The sequence below is a fragment of the Corvus brachyrhynchos genome, unplaced genomic scaffold (assembly GCF_000691975.1).
Source record: "Corvus brachyrhynchos isolate BGI_N302 unplaced genomic scaffold, ASM69197v1 scaffold14, whole genome shotgun sequence".
Lineage (NCBI taxonomy): Eukaryota > Metazoa > Chordata > Aves > Passeriformes > Corvidae > Corvus > Corvus brachyrhynchos.
In genome coordinates this window covers 4,091,368-4,102,406 of record NW_008239110.1, presented here as the reverse complement: position 1 = coordinate 4,102,406, position 11,039 = coordinate 4,091,368, and the positions used below count along the sequence as shown (strand labels likewise).

At 33.5% G+C, this 11,039-nt stretch overlaps 1 protein-coding gene across 3 annotated transcripts in view; it reads right to left on the bottom strand.

Moving 5' to 3' along the window:
• Window positions 1-11,039, bottom strand: part of GRIK2 (glutamate ionotropic receptor kainate type subunit 2) — a 360,593-nt gene that overhangs the window by 14,575 nt on the left and 334,979 nt on the right. For 2 of the 3 annotated variants that reach the window (XM_008637742.2, XM_017739569.1), the window contains one exon: window positions 4,011-4,261. In XM_008637742.2, the coding sequence (XP_008635964.1) occupies window positions 4,011-4,261 (251 nt within the window). Of the gene's footprint in view, window positions 3,804-4,010; window positions 4,262-11,039 lie in introns of all 3 variants that reach the window. The other variant, XM_017739568.1, reaches the window with a different exon arrangement.

Here is an 11,039-nt window from a genome sequence, read left to right as displayed (position 1 = left end):
TGACCTACCATCTCCTCCTACCCCTTTGCACTGCACCAACTGGAATGTCAGTATTCTACCATAGACAAGGACAGTGCTCTGTCATTCCCAGCACTTGCTCTGAAGGAAACAATGAGACTATGTACTATGCAAGACTAGAAGAGTTATCTAGTCCAAAATACACTCCAGGTTATCGCATTATCAAAACATGTGTGTGAGGTAGAAAATTCAGAATTACTACCAATCATAGCAGAACCACATTTAATTTCTAATAAGTCTAAGATCAAATTGTACCATAACCTAAAGACTCTGCAGCTCATTAAAGCTGCATGAATTTTTGCGCCAGTTAAGACCAGAAACTCCTGTTCCTGCTATCCTTACATTACAAAAGCATGGTTTTAGCATTTTGCAGAAAGTATTCTAAATTATTGTAGGCAATTCATTTCAGGCAAGAGTCATCCAGATAAATTTGAGCCATCTCCAAAGACATAGTCTCATATATGGGTCACAGCTCAGCATTCAGAATTTCTTGTTAAATGGAATCTACAGTTGTAAGTAGAACAGTTTTATATGTAACACATGTATATTCCTAGCTACTGATCTCTGCTTTGGGCCCAGTCCCGCCAAGTGCTCAGTCATAGTGCCTTGTGAGATAAATTATCCACACTGATCTTTCTCAACTCAATTGTGCAGCTGAGCAGTGAATCATTTAACATGGAAATTTCAATAGCTTTTTTCTTCCCTGTAAATGTATGTGAAATATAAACAAGTATTAATGTAGTTATTGTTTTTATTGGTCTTATAATAAACTATAAATAAATATTTAAGAGAGGTTAATGTAATTGATGTTTATGTTATGATTTGATTGTATAACTCCAGAAATATTTTGTTGGTGTTACTGTTTCAGTATAAGATTTAATCTAGAATTTTTCACTATAGGAAGTGTATGACCTCATCTCTTAACAAATAGTTAAGGTATGTGTCTCATTTCACATTATTTGAAGTACTTAACAGTTCAAAATTAGTAAAATTTACATCTGTTATTTTTACACAAGCATATCTAGTTCCAACCTGCTGAAGGCTCAATGAGTTTGGAACAGCTAGAAATGATAGAATTTAAACCATATACAGCTGTTCTCACATTCATAATTTCTGGATTTTCTAGAAAATAGTAATTTAGGATACTTATTTGTCAGGCAAGCTAGCTTTAGTAAGCGTCAGTGACTGGCAGTCTAACTGTGATAACATCCAGGCTTATCTTTGCTTTTGAAAGATGTCAATAAAAGAGGAATTTCTATCTGTCTGGAAAGTGTTGTGGTGGCATAAAATCATCTATTTTCTTCACCAGAAAATCTCAGGAGTACCATATGGTTCCTTTGGACTTTTAAACACATCAGGGGCATAGATGTTCTGAACCACTTTGTTTACATGATGCAACATTTTTTATTTTAGCAAATAACACCATTTTGTCGGCTGCTTTTCTGAGCTTGATTCCTTTCAAGATTTCACTCCTCCAAAAAGGTTCACACCAGCCAATATCACTGTTTATGTGTAAGCTCCAAGAGCAGGGTGACATAAAAAATTCTAAAACCCATATCTATATTATACAGTTTCAATCTGTATTGCCTCCCTGCTGGAAGTACAACGAATGTTTTGTACACATTAAAAAGCAAACACTCATGCCCACTTTTATCTCAGGATACTCTATGCACTCAGCAGCTGAATTTATCTGATTCGTTTTGTTTCCTTGGCTCTTAATATGACCTTTGATCTTCCCTGTTTCCAAATACTGACAAACACTATGACAGAATGATACTCTGATTTCAAAGGGATGAAACCACAAATGGTACTAAAAATAAGTGCCTCCTCTCTCCCCATGGGTTATCCAAAGCAGGATTATTTGCATGGTTTACTCCTCTCAGCAGAGGATTTGTAGAGACTGGAGACAAATTATAGGATTTCTCATCTCTCTCCAGGCTGCTGTTACTCCCTGTCCTAGGCAAAGGGGATCTGCTACACTTGGAGAGATTGAAAGACGTTTTCTGAAGGTCTTTGGGTGCTGCAAGAGGAGTGGGTGAGGGGATGCTGGGGTAGGCCAAGTGTAGGGACACGAGCATCATCTTCCTCTTAAGTTCATTCCATAAATAAAATTGCACTGAAATTTCAATGGTCTGCTGATATCAGGGTATTGGGGAGTAGCAGTCAGGAGATGGAAGGTAAGTGATTGGAGGCAAGGAGGAGAGAGAGGAGAGAGGCCTGATTCAACTCAACTCAACTGCTTCACATTTATTCCTGACTTTTTAGATACCTAAATACTTGATGATGAAACATTTCTGGAACAAATGCTGTTGAAAGGTCACATTCCTCAAGTCACTGCTATCTCTATCCAACACGTATAAACAAACAAATGGAAAAAAGCAAAAACAAAGGAAAAAATAAATAAAAAACCACAAAACCAAAAAAAACCCAAACCAAACAAACATAAACACATTCTCCCCCACCAAAACTGAAGGACTTAAGGAAACAAATCCTTAATTAGAAAATTTCTGTTTGCTTCCTCTCACAATTTCCAACATGCTGTTATTATCACATAAGATATGTATTTACACCCTATAAAATACTGAACTCATGTAACAAAATTATCAAAATCATCCTATTTTTCTAATTGAGTGCTTGCTAAAAATCCAGAAAAGTTAAACCAAATTTTACTGATTTTCATATGAGATCCATATCCATTTTAGGAATGGATAAAAATTATTGATATTTACACAGGTTTCTTAAGTAACCGGTATATTTTTCCTTACAAATTCATTTCAGAAACATAACATTCCAATAGTATGTTAACAGAAGGAATTACCCTGCAGTATTGTAAAGAAGAGGACCTAAAGGGTCCTTTAACAATTAAATGAATGTACCCATGTTCAAACAGTGTTTAGGACCTTGAAACCTCACACTGTCTTAGTGTGTGTTAGAAAAAAAAAATTAACAGTATATTTATAACAGGAAACTTGAGTACCAAAAGGTTGCCTCAAAAGAAGTGAAAACAAATAGTAAATTTTCTGAGTAATGATTCAAGTTATAAAAGCTCACTAGCATCATCTGGAAAAATACCAATATAAATATATCTTTTGGATTTACTACTGATTTTATTAAATTAAATTTATAAACATAAATTTAAAAAATGTCATAGGTCACAATCTCCTCAAAAGCAAAAAAGAAAAAAAAAAGGCAAAAATAAAAAGACCTAGAAAAATCCAACTGTTTCTCTCAAGGTTTAAAATTCAGAATTTGCCATAGCAATAAAATACACTGTTTTAGTTTAGGTTTAGACATGGGCACATACATATAGAAAGATTTATTTAATTATTTTGCAAAAGTGATAATTTCAACTACAAATTTTTCAATATATTACTAGTCTTAGCACAATTACAGTATTCTGGTTGTATAAATTGCAAATACAGAACAAGTTAACAATAGGATTTTCAAAATTGGGTCAGTTTGAAATTACAGGACATCATATCAGTAGTAAACCCAGCAAAAAAAGAATCATGTAATCTTTTCCAGATGTTACCAGGACAACTTTGCAAGTATAAACTCCTATAAAGAACATTTCTATAGAGACATTTTTAGATTTTTGCGTTGAGCTACAGACAGTTTGTCTTTTAAAAATCAGAATTATCAGTAGAAGATTAATTTGTTTCCCATTACAGTTTCAGATTTCTTCTTCATCCATAAAATTAACTGCAGTGAACTTCCAGGAGTAAAAAGCTGTCTTTTTTCAGGCTTGAATAAGAGGAGAAATAGTCACTTGTCCTGAAATCTGGCTACAATTAAACACATTGAAGAAAAATTAAAAGCCGTAAATGTAAAACTTTGGATATTTTGCTGTCATCCTTTGTTATACAAATACTTTATTATAAGAATAAACAGTAAATATGCATCACCTATATTTCACTAAACATCACTAAATGATTAAAGAATTATTTAAATAAACCATAAATAAAAAATAAACTGGTAATAACAATATTTACCTTTTCCAACTGGGCATTTTTTTTTGATTTATACAAAAACTCCCCCACTGCCACAAAGACAGAAAGCACCAATCCTGCTGCCAGCACGATGAAGATTCCTCCAATATTTTGAACTCCCAAAGCACTGGCCTCTTTACTTTCCTCTTCTGGGCAACCATTGCCTCTCCACCATTTCTCTTTCATCATGTGGAGCTTGCCTTCTTCCTGCAGCTGAAGAATTGCTATAGTGATCTTGTCTCTATATGGAGAACCTGAAGAGACCACAGGGAAGAAATATCACATGGAATTTATTACACGAAATGTTAGTTATTCCAAATAAGAATAAATAATATCTCATGAAAAACTATATCTTTAACAGCCATAATATTAATCAAAAAGCCATTTGATTCTCAACAAAGTCACACTGGTCACATAAATACAAACCCTCTTGCTCACACAAATATGTATCTATAAATCTTGAGCCAGCTGGTGTTGCCAGTAAGCCAGGCCACTTGATGCAACAATTCCTATCACATTTAGTCCCATGGTCTCAAATGTCTTCATGTCCAACTATTATATTCAGCCAAACAGTATTCTTCTTCCAATTTTTTCAATTATTTTTCTCAATAAGTGTTTAAATGTGCTTCAGTAGATTTTGTCCAATATACATAGATCTACAGGCTGTTGCTTCATATCTTGTTACTCTAAAGCTAATACAAGGTCTGATATTTAATGAACACTTTATCCTATTATTTTATGAAAAGAGGGAAAAATAATTTATGTTTCAGGACCAACCCACAAAAGTCTCTATTTGATATATTGTCAGGCACTTAAAATACCTTTCAACATGCACTTACTTATTAACAGTACCAGGTATCAATACATTCAGAAAAAATAGGGTTAAGTGTGTTTGGATAACAGGGAATTAAATTATCATATTTTGATGTATCTCTTTCTCATATTTCAGTATTTTAAAATGACACGATAATTTCGTAGCTTTTGAACATTTCAGTATTTCAAGAGGCAGTTCAAAGGCTGGTGTCATATCTTTGTATATAATCTGCTGTCTTTTTCTTTACATTGTGCATAAGGGCTTTTCAAATAGTATTTTAAAATCTACATTGATAATTGAATAATGGCAATGGAGAAAGCTTTTATTTTCTTAATGTTAGAGAGTAAATCATGTCAGTTAGAAGTGCTTTCTCTGTTAAGACTTGTGCAATGTTTAAGTAGAGAACAAAGCCATCATTTTTCTTGTCCTCCTTCGAAAACAGGAACAAAAGATTCTTCATTAAAGTGGTTAAGAAATCTCAGGAAAGAAAGAAAAAGAGTAGATGAAAAGGCATGGCATCCCCTCTTTCAGTTGATATGAATGCAATTCTAGAATTAAGACCGCCCCTTATCTTTCTATCATAATAATGTTACTTACTGGCTATAGTTTTTAGGGTTTCTTTCAGCTGAGTAATAAAATACATTTTCATTAACTTGTTAACATTTTAAAAAAATCCTCTGTATCAGCTAGGGAGATGCTGCCTGTTTAACTGTTTAATGTACTGTGATCAACTGTGAAGGAGCTGAAGAAATGCATGGATAGGATGTTTTATAGTCTTTAAACTGTTGGAAAACATAGATATTATTTTTTTTAATTTCTTTTAACTTATTCCATATTTCTTCAAATTCTTTTTACATACCTAGAACTTATGCTGAGAAGAAACCTTATAACAAAGAGCTGCTGTGCCAGTATAGAACATAGAAAGGACTGCTAATTACAAAAGCACCTTTTCCTTTATTCAAGAATAAAAAGTGGGAAGAGCCATCCTCAAAGTATTTAAATTGCAAGGACTTGTGCATTTATTGTCTATGTTTAGAAAATGATTATGTTCTGTGCTAGGAGGCAAACTGTGTTTGCACAGGACTATATAGGAAGCAGAAAGAAAGGAAAACAAACTCTTTTCTACTCTCTCGTGCATGCAAGGGCCTAAGCTACATCATTTCAGACCATCCTGATGATGCTGGAACTGCGCAAAACCCTATACTTGACACATTGCTTCAGTCAGATGGAAGAAAGAAAGTGATTAGTCCAGAAGAGCCTGGGGAAGTGTAAGTGCATTCTGTAATCTCTTGGGGATATTTTCAACATTGCACTGCATATCAATATTTAACAACAACAACTTAAATAACATTAGATTCAGAGAAATAGTCTTGGACCCAGTTTAAGCTGTCTTCTGATCTGACAGGCTGCTTTCCAATTAAACTGATTTGCATTTTGTTTCCACACTTTCTGTGGGCCTAAATATAGTGAGTACCATCTATTCTTCATGTATTATTTATATTTTTCTGGGGATCAGATTTGTTCACTTACAATTGTAGTCTGTTTGAAGCAGTTAAAAAATTAACTGAGGAATTCATAGACAGAACAATAAAGCATGGGCTAATACAGTCTAAAATTAGTTAAGTTTATGAGGGTTGCATTAGAAACACACAGCTAAGAGTGATTTAGTTCAACAGGATTTGTATTACTTTCTGTCGGTGGTTTGCAAAATTTTGCATAAATAGTTGTGGAATGGACATATTACAGGGCCTTTGGTGTCTCTACTGCAATGTTTATATTTGTTATACCTTATTATCCTGTCTAAGAAGTGATCCTGTCACAAGTAAGGATCAATGTGGAATGACCAACATTATATATTGCTGCTGTTAAATCAAGCATTTAAAAATTTATGCCCGTGAAAAAACGAGCACTGAATGCTGTAGTTCTATTCTATTTCTGAAAGACTTCAAATGTTGTAAGTTCATAGCTTTACATTTTGCAGCAAATACCAAGTACACATAATGATCTGATACTTCAAAAAAAGGAATTTTTAATGCTGTTTATACTGATTCAAGTAGCTATTAAGAGAACAAAGGAAGCATATGAACAATATTATTTCCTCAGACTAGATTTTCTCTTAGCTTTTTTTCTCTTACAGACTGGACTGCAAGTCCCAGCAATGGAAAATCCACCGAGAAGCACCTGAAGTGGCTAAAAGTATCACAGTCTGATCTGTGGATTACAAAGGTAGCATAAAAAAAAGAAAAAACAATAAATAGAGAATATGGTCAAGGCCCCCATATTACACCCTGGATGTAACAGCTGTTTTCCCTGTAGAACTGAAAAATGTTAGCAAGTAAATGCAAAAGATTTCTGACATTTATGGGTAATTTTCGCTATTACTCTCATTACATGACTGAAAGATGACTTGAGCCCTGCCATGAGGTGTTGCAAGACGGCCAAGTCCTGTTTTTTATGTTTTTAAACCTAAAGTGTTTAATATAATTTTATTTAAATTCTCATTTAAGAGAATTTACTGTTCAAAACAAAAACAAAAAAGCCATGAAAAGAAAATAGAAACTTTAAGACTCACAAAAAATACATATGAATGAATTTGCAAAATACATATAGAATGAATAAGAGTGAAGTAATAAAGTGTAAGGAAAAAAAGAAAGAAAAATAAAAGAAACAGAGAATAAAATTCTTCAACATGAGGACATAGAAAGTTCACATCTCAACCTTCAATAGAAAGACAAAGCAGTTGAAAAATAAACAGTCTTGCAAGTCAGTACATGGAGAGAAGACAGGGAGGAGGCAGACAGGGATTTTTAAAACTCTCTTCCAAAATCAGGGGAAAAAATTGAATATATAATCTTCCATTGAGTGAAGAGAAAGGGAAAAGATCAGTGTGGAAATATCTGACTTTTTCTCCCCTCTTTTTTGTTTGTTTCTTCCACTTTTATTTCTCTATCAACTGATTATATATTACCATGACAAACTGGGACTGGAGACCTACAGAATAAAACCTATGCATTATTTACTGATCCTACTCCAGCTGCTTTTTGCAGGAATGAGAATTTCTGCCAGAAGAATTTTAAGTCCTTCTGTTATAGATTAGAAAAAACTTAGTACTTTCCTGCACAAGTTCAACAACCTCGAGAGGGGAAGCAATAACTTCTAAGTACAGTTACCTGCTTATGAAAATTTAAAATAAAAATGAAAATTTGCATAAAAGACCTTTTTCTAAAGCATCTCTACAAAACTAACAGTCTCCCAGAGTTACTGCAGAAGCTATGCATAGATATGTTTTCTGCCCTGAAGTCTCAGTATATAAAGATTTATGCACATTATGATATGTTTAAACATAAATTATGAACACATAAGCTTTTTATATTGAGACTTCACTGCATACAGATTAGTATTTTGAGATTCTGCTGATCTAGCTGGTCTTGAAAATGCTTCCTACTAGATTTTGACTTAGTAAAATCTCCTGCCTGGTTACTTTTAGTCTGTTTTACCCATTCTACCATAAGAAAGTAGTTGGAGCATATTTTTACCCTAAGTAAATCAAAAAGAAGAACAGCAGTCTGCTAACACTTTCAGTAAGAAAATTTTCAACCAGGAAATTTTTGGTTTCATCATGCCAGGTCCATTTTACCAAAAGGAATCACTATGAATTGCCTAGTATTTTAAAATACGCCCACAGGACACACTTGCATACTTCTGATTTGCTAGATAGTAAATTATATTCTGAATACACAGAGACCACTGTTAGCATATTTTATTCCTGATTTTTTTTTCTTTTTTTATAAATAACCCCAAGACCATTTTATTTATCTTGCAACATTATATCCTACGCTGTGTGCTTGGCCTAAGCAAAAGACAAAGGTTCACATTCAGAACCTAGGTACAAAATTTAGATAATTTAGAACTTTTCTGAGTAATAAAGTATTTATTGGAAGGAGAAAACCACACTCAACAGGAGAGATATCTAGGTTTTGAAGCTGTATGTGACTAGTATACGTTGAACAAAACAACCAATTCAAGTTCTAGTTTTACCAGTTGAAAGGAAAAAGCACTAAACTCAGAATGGGAGAGTTCTGGCTTATTTGTTTTGAGTTTGTTTATTCAGCATGAACCCATTCCTGTTGTGGTTACACCAGACTGATCTATCTATCTTAAAGTTAGTTTGTGTAAATACAACCAACTGTAATCACAGTCTCATCCCAGTGTAAGCATACCTGAAATTTCCATAAGAATTCTGATTAACAGCATATATACTACTGGGAAAGGGTGAATCATTTAAGTTTTAGCCTAACAACATCTCTCTTATCCAATAGCTTAGCCCTATCAAGAACCACAGACTAAATGTTCTGCCACCAAACTGGTTGCGTGCTTAGTGATATCATATTTGAAAGTTTTGGTGTTTGTATTTTTCTATTATCTCTGCTCATCTGTTACTGTTGCTTTTACAAGACAAAATTTAGTTCCATCCTTTGGAATAGACATTCCTTCCTAGGAGATAACTGGTGACACGCTATGTGGAGTTCAGTTTCTTGCAAGTGTCATGCATACTGCAGCCATAGGCATGACAGAAACAATGTGGGAAGTATTTCATTTACACATAAATGTGGAGTAGATGTTTAGATTATGAGGAACCATGGAAAATTATTTCCTACAGCCTCATATATCACTGGGCCTAAAAACCTTCCAGGAATCTAGAGTATAGTCAGCACTCAGTAACAAAGACTGACAGTCACAGTTACAACATGCCACAGGAAAGTACTAGGTACTGGGTATAGGGGAAGTACTTTATCTCCACAGAAATATTTTTGTTTTAAAAGTTACAGCCACCTCAGCTCCCTAACCTTCTTTAACCTCTCCAGCTGGGATGGGAAGGAAGCGACAGAAGGAAGGGTCAACATAGCTTGGTTCATTCTTCCTATCTGTGGGTTCTAAAATCGCCAAGAAATATATGAAGTGAGAAAAGGGATTCCCTCAGTTCCCAATCCCTCGCTCCCTTTTCAAAATCTTATTTTCTTGTGAAAAAAAAAATCAGTGTTTCTAGATTCTTGTTGTTAACCCAGACAGCTCATGCTACATTAGGATCATAATATTGTAATATCAGGCATGTTGTAAACAGTAAATATTTATTAAGTTGCAGTTACTGTAATGGAAAATCCTCAGTAGATGTTTACAGCAGTCTAAACTACCCCATATCTAAATTAAAACTGGAAACATTCAAAACAAAATCCAAACCAAAGCTGTTCACTATACCTTCACACATATATATAGTTAGATAGATAGATAGATATAGCTATAGATATTGATAGATATAGATATTTATATATATAGATAGATATCTATATCTGTATATACACATATATTTCATCTTCAAGCTACATGTATGGCTTGAAAAAGATAAGTTGCTGGTAAGTCAGGAAACACTTAAAATCAGTATTTTATGCTAAATGTAATCAAAACACTTTCTCTAATTTCTCTAATTGTTTTTACCTCTTCCCATACATAACCATTCGAAGCTCAGGCTAATTTCTGGTCATTTCTTTATAGAACCATCATTTAAAAGTTCATGATGGTATATAAAGCTGAAATGTAACCAAGATGGATGATGTAGCTGAGATTTATTACATATTAATTTCCCAGTCATAAGTATGCAAAATAATTGATAACAAAGTTAGATGAATATTCGGGAGTTGGAACTAGAGTAGCCATTCTCGTGTTCTTAAGTACTTATTGTTTTAGGACGGGGAAAGGGACATACTTAAAAATATTAATTTGCAACTAGCTTGAAACATCTCTCCTCCACAGTGAGTACATTATAAAACAAAACAAAACAAGATAATGGTTGCTTACGATGAATAATTTAAATAAGATATGATGATAACAGGTTTAATACAAAATATACACCATTTTTCTGTTTCTTTTTGTGGTACCAAAATTAATTGAACAGAATGAAGAAGGTGTTTGTGGATTTTTTTAACTATTGTAAATACTCAGATCATTATTAAATTATTGTATTAGCCAGTTAAACTCTATTCTATTTTTCCCTTTTTCCTGTTTTCAACATAGTTTAATTTTTTGAGTCCCTCCTTAAACTATCATTATAAACTGCTCTAAAGCACATCTCTTAGACAGATTAAAGAAATGAGTGTTAGTAACACTTTTCATAGACTATTCATGCATTTTGACATCACAGACAATTTGAAAAGATCATAATC